The 20,843-nt window shown below is 42.6% G+C and overlaps 1 protein-coding gene and 1 pseudogene across 1 annotated transcript; both read right to left on the bottom strand.

Moving 5' to 3' along the window:
* Window positions 1-14,338: 14,338 nt before the first annotated feature.
* Window positions 14,339-15,891, bottom strand: LOC127669211 (dual specificity protein phosphatase CDC14B-like; annotated as a pseudogene).
* Window positions 15,892-18,838: 2,947 nt separating this feature from the next.
* Window positions 18,839-20,326, bottom strand: LOC127669210 (sperm motility kinase 2B-like). The gene has a single exon (XM_052163091.1). It carries the CDS (start codon window positions 20,324-20,326, stop codon window positions 18,839-18,841), a length of 1,488 nt encoding a protein of 495 aa, XP_052019051.1.
* Between the last annotated feature and the right edge of the window lie 517 nt (window positions 20,327-20,843).

Genomic DNA, 20,843 nt, shown 5'->3' with positions numbered 1-20,843 from the left:
TATATATGTATATTAGTAGATCATTAAAATCAGGGACAGGACAAGGCTGCCCCCTCTCTCCATATCTTTTCAATATACTACTTAAAGTTCTAGCTAGAGCAATTAGACAACATTAAAATCAGGGACAGGACAAGGCTGCCCCCTCTCTCCATATCTTTTCAATATACTACTTGAAGTTCTAGCTAGAGCAATTAGACAACATTAAAATCAGGGACAGGACAAGGCTGCCCCCTCTCTCCATATCTTTTCAATATACTACTTGAAGTTCTAGCTAGAGCAATTAGACAACATAAGGAAGTCAAAGGGATACAAATTGGAAAGGAAGAAGTCAAACTATCACTATTTGCAGATGATATGATAGTATACTTAAGTGACCAAAAAATCTCCACTAGAGAACTCCTACAGCTGATAAATAACTTCAGCAAAGTGACTGGTTATAAAATCAACTCAAGCCCAAGAATCACAAACCAATCATTTCTTAGCATGGAGAGCCTGTGAAATGTGAGCCAATTGATTTGTACCACTCCATAGCTTTTAGGCCAATCAATTTAAATTATCAGAGCCCAGGCTCAGTGGACCAATTAGTTTCCTATTTTCTTGAATATCTATAGCTGTGTGAACTCCTGCACAGGGGTAATGGTGTAAGCAGTTCACAGGAGCAAGATAAGCTTAGCCCATTTCCAGTTACCTTGTGGGGCCAGGATCACCTATTCAAGGCCCTTCTGCTAGGTCTAAACAAAGGGCAGGCTCTGGAATGTGACCTTTTACCTAGTTTCTAACAAAGCGAGATAGCATTTTAAACTTCTGACTTCTTGGGGTCATTAGAGTTAGGCTGTATTATTTTCTATCTTTTCAGCTACAACCCTGAGTTATCAGTTTTAAACTAACCTTTTATTACCAACATTATACCATTTAAATCATAACTAATAACTTTTAACTCTATAGTCAAGATATGTAAAACCATATACCTTTAAGACCAATTAGAAACAAAAATAAAGTGATTACACAAATCTCATAAATTTAAGCCAAACAAAATTTTTCTTCTTCTAGCTGTAATTTCGAGAGAGAAAAAAAAAAAGCACTTTAAAGCCAAAATCACAATTGTAGAGATTTTTCTAAGAGAAATAACCATTAACCCAGTTGCCCATAGAACTTGAGGCTGGTGGCCCTTTAAGAAGCAGCTTTTTCTCCAGTTGTGTTTGACTCCTAGTTGAGTGTGGGGCAATTTAATTCAGCCTCCTCTGCGACTAGATGAAGAGATAAACCACCAGCAGATGACTTTTTTTTTACCATTTTTTTCTTTTCAACATAAAACACAGGACAACAATCATCCAAGCAACAAAATAAAGGGGACACAAATTGACATGTGGACACGTTGGTGTGCACCAAAGACATAAAAAAGGGAAGCATGCTGTACAGTACTAAGAATATCTCCAGTAGGCTCCACAGAGGAAACAGGACCTCACTATATTTCAACTTCTCCCTAGGTGTACAGAGCCATATTGGGGTGTCATGCCACTTGGTAGGAACTCCACATTGACCAAGGTGAACTTCCTCTCCCAGACTTTGTTGAGAAGGGATTCCTGTGCAATTCAGGATCCTGCTCCACCTAGGGTGGAGCACTCAGAGTGAAGGTGAAGTTCATTGTTCCCCCAGGTCTACAAATTCCTGAATTAAGCAGGTGACCCACCCAGCTGCCTGAGCAATGGAGCCAAGAACCAACAACTTCCCTGGAACTCAGCCCAGAGTCTGGGGGGAGGGGCTTGGCCAAACTGTTAAATGGTCTGACCTCCATTAAAGTTGGGGCCTGGATTGGTAAACTATCGTCCTGGCCCTCTTTCTTTTAGCTGCTTTCCCAATCCATCCCTCAGTTTCTGTTCCAGGAACCCAGTTCGCAGTAGCTACAGAATGCAACATAATGATGCCCAACGTGGGGCTGGATGCGAGATTTCCTGAGGTGACCCTGTCTTCGAGAAGCGTCACAGAAAACGGAAAAAGATGGTATCCTGCTCAGTGAGCAAAATAGGTACTAGAGGATACGGACTAAGTAAAGTAGCTTAGACCCAACACTAAAATGCTTAGGGAAAAGACAGTGGAAAATGGGAGAAGAACTTTATAGGCATTTGTCCACAGCTTTAAGAGCTGATTCAGGCAAAAAGAAAAGGGTTTTAAAATAGGCATATGTCCACAGCCTCCAAAAGCTGCTTTAAGAAAGTTGGAAAAATGAGAGCATAAAAGAGAAGGAAAATGGACATAATTGGATACATAACACGTGTGCTTCCCTCTCTGCGTATCCTTGTTTGTCCTCGATGCACACTGTGTCTACATGTATGTTTATGTCCTATACGTGGTGTTGTGTGAATGAGCGTTTATTTGTTTCATGTTAAAAAAAATTGGTAAAAATTTCATCTGTGGGTGGTCTATTTTTTAATCTAGCCGCAGTTTACATAGCAGAGGCTGATTTAAGGTGTCCTGCACTCAGCTAGGAGTCAAATATAGTTAGAGAGAAAGCTGCCTTTAAAAAGAGCCAGCAGCCTCAAGTCTAGGACAAGTGGGTTAATGGTTGTTTCTCCTAAAGAAAAATCTCTACAATTGTGGGTTTTGGTTCAAAGTTCTTTTAATTCTCTCAAAATTACAGCTAGAAAAAGGAAAAATTTGTTTGGTTTAAGTTTATGAGATTTGTGTAATCGTTTTATTCTTGTTTATAAATTGGTCTTAAAGGTATAAGTATATTTTGCATGTCTTGACTATATAGAGTATTGGCTTATAAGTCATTGGACATGATTTAAAAGGTATAATGTTGGTATCAAAAAGTTAGTTTAGAACTGGTAGCTCAAGGTTACAGCCATCTCAAACAACATGTGGCATGACACAGGAAATACAGGCCTCTAAGATGCTTTTAAAGTGGCATGGTGTTTTGTGTGAATCTTATCCTAGAAATTGGACTTGTGGGGAATAGGATTTAAAATAAAGTTTCTTCAATTAGTTATACTGTCATACATTTGAACATAAAAACTGGCAGACAAACCTTGTGCTATAAGAATGATGTGTTTGCCATTGATTTTAAAGAAAATAGATTGTTTAAAATTGAGATTTGCTTCCAAAGTTATAGTTATGCTCTATTATTGCAAGAAAAAATTAAGAGTTACAATAAAAATTCCCAGTGTGCCATTGGCTGCAGTTTGCAGTCTAGTTAAAGGCTCACAATTCTTATCTTATTTTGTAATTAAAATGATTTTAAGAGTGATACAGCTGTGGCCATTATAGGCCTATTGCCACTTTTCCACAAGTTTATTGACTACAATGGTAGAAGCAAAATTTAACCCTCCAAGATTAAAAAGGATATCTCAGTGGAAATTAAAAACAGCTAGTAGAATTTTTCCGGGAACCCTGCAATTACAGGTTCCTTTTGTTATTTGACCGTCATACAAGTCTTTGCAGGACAGGTGGGTTTGGGTCTGGGGTTAGACAAAAGGCTCAGAATAGAAGATACTTACATTTGAGGAACCTCATACAATGTCCTTGCCTAGGGCTGGTGGGTGTTGGACAGATAAAAAATTTACATTTGAGTTGGTGCAAAGCTCAGAGCTTCCTCAGTGTAAGCTTGTGAGGAACTGCTTTTGTCTTGCAGACCCCACCTAGGGAGTGTTTGGCCGAAAGAACATTCTTGACAGACTTATCCAGGTGTGGTTCAAAATGCAGTTCAAACGTATGAAAGGTTAATGAGGCTATGGAGAACTTATGAAGGCATTAAAATTTGGCCTGCCTACTCCATACAAAATTATTATAGATTTAAAGGGTTGTTTTTTGCTTTACATTCTGATAATTATAAAAGCATTTGCTTCAAACTTTAAAGAAACAATAAAGCAATTTCATTAGAAAGTTTGTGCCTCAAGGAAGGGCTAATAGCCTTACCTTATATGAGAAAAAATGTTTTGTCTCTGCTTCAATACAAGAAGCTAGGATCTTAAATATTTCAGTGTATGTTGTTCATAGAATTTTATTACAGGCCTTTGCTTTTAACTGTGGGCTTTTAAATTTTTAAGTAAATGATTTTCAAAAGATAGAATAAATTAATTGGCTAAGACACCGCTTTAAGCTTGCCACAAGAGGATTTAAGCCTCTAATGTTTTTAAAATACATGATGCAACAATCAAATTGATTATTATTGATGGTTGATCTATTACATGGCAAGCCTTAGGCAAAATTAATAATTGTTATCCAAAAGATAATTTGTCACAGTTTGTTGTTATATTCCTATACATACATCCTATAAAGACTACAACAACTGTGGGAGTAAAGCTCATGTAATTGGATCACATGCTTGTTCTTTTGAGTTTCTCCCTCCTTCAGCACAGATAATTGACTTGGTCATTGTAGTGCCTATTTTTAAGATGTTAAATCAAGCTTTTAATAATAATATATATATACATATACAACAATATATATATATATATATATATATATATATATATATATATATATATATATATTGTTCCTTTATTTAATACTGCTAATTCTTAATTTTTACATTTATTTATGCAAACGTAATTCAAGTTAAAAAATATATGTTCTTTAAATGACTGTCCTCTGGATATTTAAGAGTTGATCCAAAGGCTGGTTAGACAGCCATGGGAACTGAGCTCTTGCATTTTATGGTTGTGAGCCTAGAAAGATGGCTCAGCCGTTAAAGGCTAGGCCCTCTATCTATCATGGAGTATTGGAACTCGGATCCCAGCAACCACATGGTGGCTCACAACCACCTGTGATGAGCTCTGACGCCCTCTTCTGGTGTGTCTGAAGACAGCTACATTATACTTATATATAATTAATCTTTTAAAAGGTGCCTGGACAAGACCCCTTAAGGCAAGGCACATAAAATTTGTATCCCAGACAGGCTATATAGAAACAATCGGATGTACAAGCATATTATTTATATCATCAAAGGCTTAAAAATAATTTTGTATTTTTGTGCACATCAAATTATACAGATTTGTTCTTGATGTCTTCAATTTCTACCTCTACCATATAATGGTGTTAATCCTAGAGGACTTAATTAATTATTACAAATAAATGATACTCATATTTCTAATTTAAAAAATTAAGATATGTGCATGTGACTAATGATTCATTTTTGGGCATTCTAGTTGCAACTGCTCTAGCAAAAAGCAACTGGGAATGGTACGCTTATTTTCTATAATTGCATAGTTATTGCCTATGTTATGCTATATGCTTGGTGTTCCAACTTGGATTAGAACAAACAATGGAACTGGACATTTAGTGAATAAAGGTTATTCATTTGAGATGTCTTTGACAATTTAATTGTTTGTTATCCTCAAAGACGAGGTAATCTAAAACATATTTTAAAAAACAAAAAATTATCTTCTTAAAAAAGAAAAAGAGAGGGGAAATTGTATCCCCGTGCATATCATTTGAATTATGCTTGTATATTTTTAAGAAAAATTTAAAATTTGGATGCCAGGCAACTCCCTGCTGAGTGTATATGACATCCTGTAACGAGGCATACTGATGCCTGGGTGAAATGAAGGAATTCACTTATTGACATATGCCATGATTCTGAATTAATATTGGGGAAGAAGGCATGTCTATGTTTTTTCCACAGAATGTGCAGAAGCATGCTAGCTGCCAGAGTGGTTGGTGTGGCATGCTGAAGATATGCTGACTGTGGACTTGCTGAGTGCCCAGACAATGGTAACATAAGAGCTATATTGGGTATATGTTCTCGACTTACTTTAATTGTCAAATGTCCCAGATTAGATAAATTGCCTTGCTTCAAGCTTTTAGACATTGTGGGACAGAACATGGAGACTGTTAAACTATTTTAGAAAAAATTTAATCTAAAGAGGAGTTATAATGACTCTCCTATATCCTTTAATGTGATCAGCTGACTTTTCCTAAGAACTAACAGCTTATCTCTTGATACACAAAGCTACCTCCCCCACCCCACAGGCCAGGCTTTCTGCTTTTTTGAGTTGCTAATTTGCAACTGAATTGGATACCTCAGGGGCATCTGCAGAGGAGTTAATCCTGTTTCACCTTTAACACTTGACCTTGTTAAGCAGACTGGCTGTCTCCACCCAGGCTCACCTGGATAGAAAGATTGAGTGTCTGTTAAAGACACTTGCAGACCCCCTGGCTTCAAAACTTACACAAGTGGATCTCCAAAAAGGGAGCCATATAGAACTCAGATCTATGTGTGTTTGTTTATGAGCAAACATGGGCACCAGTGAGAGGTGCGAGGCAAGGCACCACATGGGGAGGTGAATTTCTGCCTCTGAGTCCCCAGGAAGTACACCGAATTGCATAGGGGTTAAGGTCGAGAGGCTGTCCTTAAAATAATAAGGGAGCCTATTACCCGTCCTCTGAAAAAGACATCATACAATACTTAAGAGGAATTACGGTCAATGCTTTCCCTCCCCGTTAAGGCCTGTCATCTTATGACAGATGTTTATCCACTTGTTTTCTACCTCATTTTCAAATTAATAAAAAGGGAGGGAATATACAGAGCCATATTGTGGTGTCATGCCACTTGGTAGGAACTCCACATTGATAAAGGTGAACTTCCTCTACCAGACTTTGTTGAGCAGGGATTCCTGTGCTATTCAGGATCCTGCTCCACCTAGAGTGGAGTGCTCAGAGTGAAGGTGAAGTTCATTGTTCCCCCAGGTCTACGAATTCCTGAATTAAGCAGGTGACCCACCCAGCTGCCTGAGCAATGGAGCCAAGAACCAACAGACTGGAACTCAGCCCAGAGTCTGGGGGGGAGGAACTTGCCCAAACTGTAAAATGGTCTGACCTCCATTAAAGTTGGGGCCTCGATCAGTAAACTATCGCCCTGGCCCTCTTTCTTTTAGCTGCTTCCCCAGTCCATCCCTCAGTTTCTGTTCCAGGAACCCAGTTTGCAGTAGCTACAGAATGCAACATCTAGGAGAGTTTTAAAATCCATTTTCCTTCTCTCTTTCTCTCTCATTATTCAACCCTTCCTGAAGCAGCTCTTGAAGGCTGTGGACATACACATATTTTCAAACCCTTTTCCTTTTACCTGAAGCAGTGCTTGAAGGCTGTGGACAAATGCCTATAAAGTTCCAACCCCATATTCCACTGTAAACCTCTAAGCAAGTTCAGCGTTGGGTTTACACTGCCTCACTTAGCCTATAACCTTTTGTACCTATAGTTGCTCACCATGCAGGATACCATCGTTTTCTGTTTTCTACGAAGCTTCGAGAAGACAGGATCACCTCAGGAGATCTTCTTGTATCTGGCCCCATGCTCCAGGCACCATTCTGTAACTGCCCGCAGCTACTGCAAACTGGGTCGCTGGATGAGAAGCAGGGGTTAGGTGGGGTGGGGGGGCAGCAAAAACAGAATGAAGGCCAGGACAACATAATTGCTGATCAAGGCCCCAGTCAGATGGAGTTCTGACAATATAAAGGTTCTTGGGCTGAATCTCTTGAGACTCGGCTCAGGGTGTGTTGGCTTCACAGTTCCACACTGCTCAGAAGGTAGACTGCTTGATTCAGGCAGCTATAGGTCTGGCAGATCAAGACTTCAACTTGATCCCAGTGCTTCGCCCAGGCTAGACCCAGGTGTTGGCTATCAGCGACTCCCAAGTAATACAATGGAAACTGCATTGTTTTTTCGAGAACAAAGGGTCGGACCCTCAAAGGGTGGATTTTAGCTAGCCCCAGGCCTGGGGGGAGGGCGCAGCTCCTGACACCTTAAAAATGGCTCATTACACAGCTGCATTCATGTTGGGGGAGAAGTCTTCCCTCCTCAGTTAAGTCTCTCTGGAAACATCCACCAACCTTGGCAAGAAGTGTGCATGCTAAGTGAATCTACATCCTGTCAAAATGACTATCAAAATTAACCATCACATTTTGTATGTATAATAGAGAAAGAGAAAAGAAGGAGAAAGAGAAGGAGGCTACAGAGAGAGAGAAAAGGCATGGAGAAGAGGGAGAGGGAGGGAGAGAGAGAGATAGAGACAGAGATAGACAGAAACAGAGACAGACAGACAAAGACAGAGACAGAGAAAGACAGAGAGACAGAGAGACAGAGACAGAGAGAGACAGAGAGACAGACAGAGACAGACAGAGAGACAGAGAAACAGACAGAGAAAGAGAGACAGAGACAGACAGAGACACAGAGAGACAGACACACAGAGAGACAGAGAGAGAGACAGACAGAGAGAGAGAGAGAGATTTTTAAGGAATACAGCCCTGCAGACTTTATTTAAGACTTCAGACTTGCAGAAATCTAAAGTATAAATTTATGTTGTTTTAAACCATGAAACTTGTGGAGACTTTAAAGTAACAGGCAAAAGGTTCTGAATGGGGGACGGGTATTGGAGGGACACTGAAATGGATCAGTAGGGAGTGAAGAATTTTTTCATGGAAGTTATTCAAACTATGGACAGACAGAGGCAAAGGCATAGCTGTACCTCCAGAGCTCTTTCAGGACCAAGCCCCAGATACAGACTGTGTAGTGGGGACTTTGAAAAGAGGAAATTAGGGCCTCACAGCAGAAGTAGGGGTGTCTTCTTATGTTTTCTGAAGTTAGAGGATGTCTCACATTAAAAACATGCAGCCAGGCTTTCTAATTCCTAGGCAGGAGGCAGAGATGTTGGTGGGATTAGGATGTTTGGCTTCTAACACCCCTTGTGATATAAGCTGTCTCCTCCCCCTGTGGTGTAAGATGACTCCACCATTCCCCCTTCTGTAAGAGTAACCCTAATTAAAATGCCTCTCTTTAGCATGCTTCTGACATTCTAAGTCAATACAGTGAGTCCAGAAACAACAACAATAACAACAAAGGAAAAGGCACTTGCAACATGAAAGGAGGTCATCATTACTCAGTGCCCTGGTGAGTCTATACATAGAAAAGCAGAAATAAAAATGAAATCATTAAAACTCATGAAGTACAGTAGGGATACATGATCTGTGACAAATGGACAAGTCAAGTACATGCCTATATGCACAAATAAAAGAAAAAATCTGTGGATTAAATCAAAAATATAATCCTTGTAGACTAAATACTTGATAGCAAGTTTAACAAAAACTATCATGAAGTTCATCAAAACTTATGAAATGAAAGAATGTAAAGAATAGAGAGACATCCCATGTTGTGGAGGGCTGAGCACTTTTTATTGGTGCTCTTAAGAACCAATCAAAACCTGCACAAACGATCTCAATAGAGAGGCCATAGACATGACTCCAGAGCTAACAGAGTCCAATGGGTCTGCACAGGCTGTTGGTGACCCAGGAGACATGGTGCAGAAACAGGAAGTGAGAGCCAATCAGAGACCACAGGTTCCATCACACTTCCCGAGTGGTGGCATTCCACAGGAATACACTCAGGAGGCATTGACTCTTAATTGGCCTCCCACCCACAACAAACCATGGGGCTGAGGGAACAGCTGTGCCAAGGCCACAAGATGAGAGGGCAGCAGAGCACAGCACAACCCTGGTCACCGCCATCTTTGCTGAAACATCCAAGATCAGGGTCCTCTGTTTCTTGTGCCTCCTCCCTAAATGGTTCTCTGAGATCTGTGACATGAGGCTGGTGACAAGGACACAGTCTCCTCACCAACTGTAGAATCAGTATCAGCAAAACCAACTGCTCCTACTAAGTAGGAAAAGTGGCATCAGTTGGTGTCAGGGAGGCAGATAGGACACTAACCCAGGAAGAGAGAGACTGTCCTCAAAGAGGTGCACAGACACAGCTGGCAGCACCATGGGCTATGCTGGTGATAGCCAGTGTCCCATTACCAGCCACAGCCAGAAGGGGCACACACACACACACACACCAGATTACTATGTTCAGCCTCACAGAAGGGGCTCACCTGTGTCTGGATCAGCCTATGCCAGGCACCCCTGAGGTGGACTGAAGTGTGAGGCTCCATCCAACCCTGCCCAGCTGAAGGGGTGCCTCCCTCTGCCAGGTTGTTCCCTCTTGGGCTCTGGGAAGTCCTTCACACAACAATTCCAGGTGTCATCTGGGTTCCTGCTTCCTGGAGGCTGCTGCATCAAGGCCTGCCTCTGCTGGGACCATGGAAGGGGGCTGGTAGACTACTGAAGGCTGTGCTGCCCATGTACAAAATAATGATGTCATTTGAGAGTTACAAAACTCATCGGGAGGGCACTGATGCCTGGATTGTAAATTTACAGCAAAAGGGAGCCCTTCAGTCATAACTCCACATCCTACCTGACCGTGCTCTGAGCTGCTCCTCTATGAAACCACTTAAGGCAGAAATTGTAGTCCCAAGGTGTAGTCAGTTGCAGCTTGCTCTGTGGTCCCTAGGGCTGTGGGTAGGTAGAAGATTACTCTGGTGTTCTTGGTGGGATCCACACAAATCTTTCATTACCTGGTTTTCTGTGCATCGTCCCTGCTGTGCACAATTGCAGAAACATCTGCTGTTTGCCCACTACTTTGTGTCTCTGCCCATCTCTAAACCGGTGTCCTTAAGTACCGACCTGTGTCAGGAATTCTAGGGTTTGAGGGTGTGGGGTGCAGCAGGTGCTCAGAATATTTTTTTGACTATATAATATTTTTAATTATACAATTGTAAATTATACAATTTCTACTATTTAGTATTTTGTATAAAACCATTTTACAATACACAAGATTTTTCAAATGCAACAAAAAGTATCAAAAACTACTTATGTACCAAGTTAACAGGCTATGGTGAAGCTTTATCTTAAAAATACCTTCATGAGAATAAACATCCAACCAGTTCTCTCTGCTTTTAAAACTATGATTAGAAATATACAATTTAATAAAATATCAAGACAATGACTGATCAAATACTGACTCATCAGTAACATTTAAAACATCACTTCATCTGCACATGAGTGTACAATAAAGTCTTCAAACAATGGATGTAAAACTGCAGTACCGTAATCTGACGGACGTGACAAACGTGACTACCCACAGTGAGTTCTACTCGATCATCAAGGAGGTAATTTCTTACACAGTATAGGCAATCTTTTAAACATATCTGTAGTATGTCCACTCAGTGGTATGGGGAACACTCAGATTTATGGAGAAATGCAAGAGCAGTGGCTATCCTCACTAGGTCACTTCAGTGGAAGAGAAATCTTAAAATAGTTTCTATTGGTTTTTTTTTTTTTTTTTTTTTTTTTTTTTTTTTTTGAGACAGGGTTTTCTCTGTGTAGCCCTAGCTATACTGGAACTCACTTTGAAGACCAGGTAGGTCTTGAACTCACAAGAGATCTGCCTGCCACAACTGCCCAGCTTAAAAAAAAAAAAAGATTGTTAAGGTTTCTGACCAACTGCTTTCCAAAATGCAAGTAAGAACCTTTAAAAAAATATATGAAGAAAAGCAGCTGATGTTTCCAGAACACATACTCACTTGTCACAGACAGCTATTCAAGCTAACGAAGGCCTGAGGAATTCCAGCTACAAACTACCCAGAAAGCTGGAAAGGTCTACCAGACCTGATTATGCTCAAAGAGCCTCATGAGAACACTTGGGAAGCCTCTAAGACCTGTCAGGGCCCAAACCAAGAGGTAGAAGCCACCCAAGAGGGGAGCAGTAGGGCAGGGCAGGACAATGGATGGGGCTAGGTTTTGGGGGTCAAGTTAAAACTGGGAAGTTAAGGAGGAAGAGCAGCATGTGGCTATTTAGACAAATACTGCTACCTTTGAATGTGGTGCTACTCAGGGTCCATCCTTCTTACCTCAAGGCAAGAGTTATAGCTGGGCCTCAGAATTGTATTAATATGTGTATACAGTTCTGAAGCCCAGCTTTACAGACATTCCTCTTTTGGACTCTGGATAGTATAAGTTCCCCCAAAGCATCAAGGGCACCTATAAATATACTGTTCTAATTTTAATTCTATTGGAAGAGGACTTGATGTACTTACAAAGATATTTAAAGTTCTTAAGTTAATGGGGCCCCTCCACCCAATATCTACTGATTCATGCTCTATAGTAACAGGGTCTTCTATCCCAGAAATTTCTGGGTAGTTGTAGTTTGGGGAGAGGTTGTCCACTAATCCCAATGGGAAGGACTTTCCATTAATTTGATCAAAGACTTTCTGGGTCCTGGATGTTACCAGTCAGTTGCTATGCAGTCCTCCCCAGACAACATCAAGTAGGTTTTCCTGGGAATGCATCCTCACCAACTCACATTTCCTAAGTAACTTCAGCAAGGGAGTTAAATCCAGGGAAGAACCACAGTGGCAGCAACTCTAGCTGGAATGGAGCTGCCAACACAAAAAGCACTGTGGTCATCTCTGAAGCCCAAACTTGTTGACCACCAGCCATTGTGGGCAGGCCCTGTTCAACTCATCCTGATACATGAGAACAAATCTAGCTTAGTTCAGGGAATGAAGTCTCCTTCTGTCTCTTAAGTACCAGGCCTAGCTTGTTCAGGGAAGGAAAAAAAATCACCTGAGAAGCTTCTATTTTAGACTTAGGCAGTTTGATTTAGCATTATTGGTAAATGAAACACTTGTCCTACCTAGATCTTAAACTCATTCATATCTAGGGATAACAAACTTTACCTTAACTGTCTTTTCCCACTGCTTGAAAGCTATGTGCTGCCTAGGGAGGGGCTCTTTGTGAGGATTTACACTGAGTCCTCAGGCCTCCAATCCAAGGTCGGCCAATGCAGTTTGAGGATAGGAACATTGAAGGGGGGGGCGGGGGACTCGTTCTTTCAATATTTTTACATTAACTAGACTTTAACCTGTCAATACCAACTATAAGGAAGGCAGCTTTTCCAAGTGGGATTGCTTGCTCACTGACACATTCATCTGTCTTAGGAAGGCATTGGCTGTCAATGGCTTTCAATATTGCATTTCTCCAGTGTCTAAACTGGGAGAGTCAAAAACCATTAGCCTCAATTGTGGAAGTAACCAAGACAACTATGAAGTATTTTCTAATTATGGGCTCTGTCTTTTTTGATTTTTTTTTTTTTTTTTTTTTGGCAGCAGATAAATTCTGGTTTTAAAATTGCTTCATGGCACGGGTGTTGCTGGCATCTAGCAGGGTGAAGAGAAAAGGCACGCTACAGTTTCTAGTCATATTCCCTAACCAAAGGCAACAGTGAGTTCTCATACACAAACAGCCTAACTCCAGAAGCAAGTGATTGTCACTAAAGTCAAACTGTGAATCACAAGGAAAAAACTCCACAGTGTTACAGAGAAAGACTCTACAAAGGGTTAACAATTTTGGGACTTTGGGGTTGATGTTTTGTTTTGTTTTGTTTTGTTTATGAGACAGGATTTCCTTGTGTAACATTGGCTGGCCTTGAACCCAGAGATCCACCTGCCTCTACCTCCCAGTGCTGGGATTAAAGGCATGCACTACTACCGCAAGGCTCACAATTTTATTGTTAAAGCCACCATTATTTAGGATGATTTTCCAAAGAAAAATGCTAGGGTTGATGTTTTGGTTTAATGTAATGGAGTAAACACAATTATAACGAGACTGAGCAATCCAACAACATCCCACCTCTGAAATCTCCATCCTAAATGACACAAGAGAGGATTTGTAGGAACCAGTTAACTGAGAAAGGGTTCCAATGCTCTCATCAATATCCTCTAGCAAGTTTTTGGTAACCGTAACAACATTCAACAGTGTTTAAAAGCAGTGTTCACAGATTGTTAATAAAGCACTCTTTGGTGAAAAACAAGCAGCTTGGGTACTTCACGCAGTAAGCATCACAACAGTATTAACAAGAGGAACGTGAAGCTGATTGGACCAATTCATACCTTAAGATGGAGGGTTCCACTGGGGGAATGGTCACCTCGTTCATCTTTATAAACTGCAAGTCAGGGTCACAGGCTGAACAAAAAAATAAATACCTAAAAGCTCTCCATCAGATCCTCCACTCTTCTGGAGGCCAGCAGCGAACATGATTGCCATCACAGGAACACAAGTGTACCACAGTCACCAGACAGCTCTCTGGTGGCAGAGGACAGGGTATTGACACCTGAGACTAAATTCACAACAGCAGCTTTTGTCCAACTTGAGATTACAAAAGGGAGAGTCAGGCCCTCAAATGGTTCAACCACAACCCGGAGTCAGTGAGTGACATTTTCTTCCTCGAATGAACTTCTTATGTGGAAAGAAGCTAAGAACATTGCAGAGTCTGCTTTGTTCTCAGATCGATTGGCTAAATCCTTTGGGGGGTTTTCTGTTCCTAGTCTTCCCTGGAGTGCCGGTCACCGGTTTTTTGTTTTTGTTTTTGTTTTTTATTTATTTATTTATTTATTTATTTATTTTTTACTTTAACGTAAGACTGTCTTAGTCCTTGAAATGGCTGGACTTAAGGCCAGCATGGGCATTTGCTGCAAAGCACTCCTCCTCCTCCTCTCCCTCCAAGGAGCCAGGACAGCAAACTATCTGTCAAAGGGTCCAGATGGCTACTGTGTTCTGAAGCCATCAAGACAGAACAGCAGGGTGGGAAGAATGTAGTCACACACAATCCACCAGATGGCAACACTACACAGTGCAGAGGTCAGCACAGCTAGGGGACATGTGAGGGGGATAGCGCTGGCTTTCGGCTGTCTCCGGCTTTTCAGGGCCCGAAGTCTGTCTCCTTGTGTCACTCCACTGACTTCATCATCATCACTATACGGCTCAGGCTCTTGATTGTCTTGATTCTCAAGCCCATTTATTGAAATGTCATCAACATCCGAAAGGTGTTTGGAGAAGTCTTCTCTGAGGGGTCCGTTCTCCTGCCCTCTTAACGTCTGATGGAAATAGTCGCCTTCCAGGCTTGATTGTTTCATGACCAGAAACTGTTGCTGGGCCCCAATCACTGAGCCAGGTCTACAGATTCTGAGCCAGGCAACCAAGAACAGCTTTACAATGCACTGCAATGGCACCCTCGACATTTTCACAAATATCCAGAAATTCTTGGACAATTGCCTCAGCAGGGGTGCTGCCATCCGGAAAGAAAAGATCGTGGTGATAAAATCCAGCATCCGTAAAGCGCTTAGCATCATACATCCTTTTATTCAGACGAATAATGGTAGTTACATTGTGATTCTTAAAATATGGAATATAAGTCTCCGGAGAATGTTGGTGGTAACCACTTTCCAGCCATATCTTGAATGCGGCCCACAGAAGGTAAGAAACCGCTCTGGTATTATCCAGTTGAAATCTCCATTTTCTGCTTTTTCATAGTGTTCATATTCATCAAGGTTAAATGAGTTGAAATTAAAGAAGCCATACTGCATTGCCTTCTTTACTGCGTGAAAACAGTCGAGAAGTGTAATGTAGAAACTGCAGCTTCCGTAGGCAGCATCTCTGAAAGGAATATAAGCTGTATCTCCGAAGATTAAAGTTCTATACGCGTCTTCTGGTGTCCTTCCCAAATATATAACCATATAACACCCGATAACGAAGGCGGCATTCGCTTGCTTTCTCTGATCAGTGCCGGTAAAATGGATAATTTTCTTCCTCAGCATTGTAATGGACTTGAGCTTCTTATTTATCTTGCAACAATATCTGTAAACCATGGCCAGATTGAGTGATCCAAAATCTGCATAGAAGTTCTCATACTCTAGCTCGTTATCTATGCTGAAATAATGTCCATTTGATGCACTCTTTGGTCTGCTGTAGAGAATGGCAAAACAAAGGCGATTCGGATCACCTCGGCCATCAGAGGGGTCCCTGCACCCTCTCGTCTCAGGACTCCAAAGCATCTGGAAAGCAGGGCAAGAGAAGGACCTGGCAGGTCCGTGATGTCCAGGTACAGGTAGTCCTGCTCCAGGCGGTGCAGCTCCTGCGGCGTGGAGCTGTGGCTCTTCTTCACTCCGGGAGAGGAGGACCAGCTGCAGCATGAGCAGGGGGGCGCGGTGGCCCAAGCCGAGCACCGATCGCTCTCAGGCTCCATGGAGGCAGCCGCGGCCCTTCAGGGAACCTCGACGATGGCCTGGGAACCCGGCCCGGGTCCTCACACTGCGTCTCCCGCCGCCCGCGTCCTGGGGACCCCAGAGCGCTAGCCGGTGGCTGGAGCAAGGCGCGCGCTCCCTGTGACGCTGCTCCCAGGGCGTCCGAGCTCAGCAGGCCGCGGCTCCCGGGGACCCCCAGAAGCAGTTGCTCAGAATATTGTATTAGTGGGATCATCCGCAGAAGGCACCGCCCACTCCCCTACTATGCACATGCCTCTCCTTTTCCCTGTGGGCAATGGTGAGGAATGTTGATGGGACTGTGCCCACAGAGGCTGATGTGGTTCAGTCTTTGCATGCCAGTTATGAATTTGAACTATCGTCTCTTCTTGTTGACTTGGGATCACACTGTGCAGCCCATATTGATCTCTAAGTCATGACTTCCATACCACAACCTTAGAAATGTTGAAAGAGAGTCTTATCAATTTGGATGAGGGGTGTTAAAAACCCTGCAGACTTCCCTGTTTTGAGAAGTTCCCATCCTCTACACAGCACTTAGCAGAGGGGGCCTTTGGAAAGGGATTGCGGGTTGAGATCCCTCACCTTAGAAGTAGCTTGGCTCATTTATGAACACAGTGCTTAATGGAAGGAGAGGAAACGTTTATAAAAACAATTCTTTGTTTTCCTAGACTGGATACTGTGAAGCAAACAGTTTTAACACAGACTTCCTGCTGTGATGCTCTGCCTCTCCACAGGACTAATCCGTGGATAAAGGACCCATTGGCTCTGAACTCAGAAACAGTGAGTCAAAAGGAAACTTGTCTTTATCACATGATTAGCTTGGGTGTTTTGTCACAGCAATGGAAATCTAATGTGGAGCAACACAGCTAATGCTGGAGTGTCCCGGATGGCACATGGTTCAGATACCTTTGCTAAGTGTTTGTGGGAAGCATTTGGAGAAGTTTGGAGATGCAGACTGCTGAAGAACTGAGCCATATTCTAATAGAGCAAAATGACATTGTGATAGAGTCTTGACAAGAGTGATAGGACTGAGGATTCTGAGTGGAGGCAGACTAGAGGATACTCCTAGTGTAATATATCCTGACAAACAACACACACACATGTACATGCACACATACATGCATGCATGCACACATGTGCATATACAAACATGTTACAAACACATGTGCACACACACATAAAAATGCATGCACAGACATGCATTCATGCACAAACACAAGTGCCACACACCTGTTCCCTGAGATCTCCTGAGGCAGAACCTATATGAGGTAAAGAGTGCAGTTTAGAGAAGAGTGTCTCCTGAAGAGATTGGTGACATAAAGAAGCCAAGGGCTTAATACCAGGCTAACTGGAAAGATGTTGTGAGGGCAGCTCAGGAATCAGAGACCCATCAGAGTGATGGGTGAATACATGAATTGCTTCAGGGCCCGTGAGATGAGGTTCTCTAGGAACTAGTAATCTGTCAGGTATGATAGAGTTTGGGGTTGGCATTGTTAGGTGATGTCACTGTGGCAGAGCACATCTGGTCTGGGTCAGAAGAGCTTGTCCTCTCACAGACAACATCACTTCTTCTCTCTCCCAACACACATCCTCCCTCTGACCCAGCTCTGACTCATTCCCGAAGGACACTTGCCTGTGATAGGACATAGGGGAATAACACTGCCCCATGGATCTAAAGAGGAAAATGTCCCGACAATGAGAGTGAACACATTCTATGATACAATTATTGTCCTGTGGGTCAAGATGGAACTGTGACTTCTCACAACCTTGGGATACAGCCCATGGCACATCTGCAGGAATTTACAGGGTAACTGTACTTGCCTCTGTGGAAGTGGGTCAAGCTGATAGAACCTAATGTCCTCCCTCATCCTTCTGTCAATGCTTAGTGGGTCCAGAAGGAACCAAAGTCCACACTCAGTTCATACCCTTTCCCCCTTCGAGTCCCTGAAATCTTGGTCCCTTCAAAGGCATTTTAAAAAATATGTTGATTTTCTGTCTGAACTTATTCTTCCTGGGGCTTTTGAACACCACAGGGCCAATTTTCATACATAAATAAGTTGCAGGATAATATCAGAGGTTATTTTTCACAAACATTTATTTTATTCTCAGAGTTTCAACAAACACAATACAACTCCTAAGATCCTCTAATATAGAGTGGCAGGAATGTGCACACAGTGGAGGTCTCTGATGTGACCCTGGGTAGGCAGAGGGGCTCCTATCTCCACCAGCTTTGGATAGACTGTCAGCTCCTGCTCTGAGCACTGATGCCTTTGAGGTGGCCTCTGCCCACCTGGGATATCTTCATTTGCTTCCTACTTCCTGGCTGGACTCAGGGCCATGAGAGAAGCCTGACCAACCCTGAACATGATGGATTTCCACAAGGCTCCCTCCTGAGGTCCGTCTACACATGGGTCCTCTCCAACACTGTGACTATAGCATCCGGCATCCTCTGGTGATCTTCTAAAATGCAACAACACACATGGAAGGGATTCTGAGAAGCTCAGCTGCACAGGGCATCTCTCCAGCTGTGGTTGCCCTTTTCCACACTGTTTCCCAAGCTGCCTGTTCCTCTCTGAACTTTATCCCCACATCTCCTAGCTCCCGCATAACACCCTCTCCTCCCTCAGCATCTACTCCTCTTTCTTTGCCTACTTCCTCCTCAAAGCAGGGTCAGTACCCAGCTGCTGTCTCCTAGTTCAACGTGCAGAATACTCACATGAGATGCCTTCTGGGATGCTAGATCTGTTGGTAGGTTCAATTTAACCAACATCCCACAGTGTCTAGACCTACCTTCCCATGCATCGTAACAGATACATAAACAGAAGTACAATCTGCCAGTTCACACAGACTGGAGTAAAATAGATACATTCAAATACAGAAATGTACCTGGGCTCTGCCGGATGCCTATTCTCCAGACGCCCTCGCTTGGTTTCAGTTATGGGGGGAGACCCTCCTCTCCCCCAGGTGAGGTTGCTGTTGGGATGGAATGCAACAGCACAACTTTCTTAGTGCATTACTTATCTTCTTTCTCCACCACTTAAAGCCTCTGTGTCTCCTGCTTGGGACAGTCTTGTCCTTTGCTGAGGCACTGGGGTTGTCATCTCTGGTCAAATTGGAGCTGCCGGTCACGTAAGGGACACTGGTAGAATGGCTCTCAGCGTGGCTCGTTGTGGGTGTGGTCTGCAGAGTCCTACCTGGAGGAATGCCAGGCCAACTGCCTCTCCTCTGTCTTCCCTGAAGAGTCTTCTGGCCAGAGACAGAGCCTTCACTCGTGGAGGAGGTCAAGCATAATGTGGATTCGCTTTCTCTCCTTCGTCCCACTTGGAAAGAATCAGGATCATGAAGGGAAGGGAAGGGCATCATCAAGGGATTCATGGGCTGGGCACGGGTTGGGATGCCAAACTCCTGCAGGGCCTGTCTTCGCAGGAAGTAATAAGTGGCCATAGCTTCGTTGTATTTTCTCTCCAATAAAGACTCTTTTATTTCTTGGGCTTTGAACCCTAGGTGTCCCATGGCTTTTATAATTGCTGGGTCAGGCTTGAGGTGGAACAGTTCCTGACAAGGATCTGGGAATCCCTCCGAATCCTCTGTCAGCCAGGGATGCAACATCACTTCTGCAACCGTCGGCCTATGCTTTGGATTGGCCGACAGTAAAATACTAATCAGGTCATCGAGTTCTATTGATATGCCAGATGGGACAGGATACTGCCCTGACAATATCTGTCTCCGCAGCTCTGGGACCTTCACGGCATCAAATGGCACTCTGCCAGCAGTCATATAATACAGAGCCACTCCAAGAGCCCATATATCCACCTTGGGGCCATCATAGAGTCTCCCAAGGACCATCTCAGGAGGAGCATATGGCAAAGTCCCACAGTGAAAGTTCAGCTTTTGCCCCGGATTCACTAGGGTGCTGAGCCCGAAGTCGATAAGTTTTATCACACCTTTCCTATCTATCATTATATTCCCAGGTTTCAGGTCGCGATGGATGATACCCAGGTCATGACAGTAGCCTATAGCACTCAATATTTGTTTAAATATTGTTCGTGCTTCATCCTCCTGCAGGGGGCCAGCATGATGGATGTAATCGTACAGCGATTCCCCCTTGGACAACTCCATCACAAGGTATATAGTCTTCTCAGTCTGGATGACTTGTTGGAGGGAAATGATGTTGGGATGATTGAGCTTGGTCATAATGTCAACCTCCGATGTGACGGGATGGTGCCTGTGCTTTTGCTTGTCAATCATTTTAACAGCCACAGGAGTGCCTGTGAGGCGGTGCTTGGCCAGCTTCACTGTGGCGCAGCCTCCATGGCCGATGGTGTTTAAAACTCTGTATTGAGAGTGGAAACTCTCTGCTTCAAAGAAGCTGGAATCAGATCTGAGATTTTCTGATTCCTCTTCACTCCCAGACTTCATTTCGGGAAACAAAGTATAAAGGATACCTAAGAGGAACAAAAAAAAGGAAATGAAAGGAAGAAAGAAAGCTATGTTGAAAATTAAAATAATGAAAAATAAATAGACAACTAAAACCAAACAAACATGACAACCAGAGCAGATATCCAGAAAAGCTAAACCACAAACAAAGCCAAGAAAATCCAAATTCAAACTTAGCAGCACAGCACAGCAGCACTAAGTAGGAATATTACTGATTGTGTTAGAAGAACAAGGTACAAGGAAATAGATAAATGATAAAAGAAATTAAAAAAATTGACAATTACAATATCCAAGAAATATGATATTAAATGTAAAAAACCAAAAAATGAACCCCAAACAATCAAAACTACATAAAAGCTAAAAACCTAGAGATTAAAACAAAATATAACATACTCATCAAATTTCCTAGAATATGCAAAGCACTAAACAAAATATTATGAAGAAAACAAAGTATTGAATAAGTGGAATAATTGGGATAGAAATCTGAAAAGGTTTTTCT

Source organism: Apodemus sylvaticus, chromosome 19 (assembly GCF_947179515.1).
Source record: "Apodemus sylvaticus chromosome 19, mApoSyl1.1, whole genome shotgun sequence".
In the NCBI taxonomy this organism is placed as follows: Eukaryota; Metazoa; Chordata; class Mammalia; order Rodentia; family Muridae; genus Apodemus; species Apodemus sylvaticus.
This window is presented reverse-complemented; position numbering and strand designations above follow the sequence as displayed.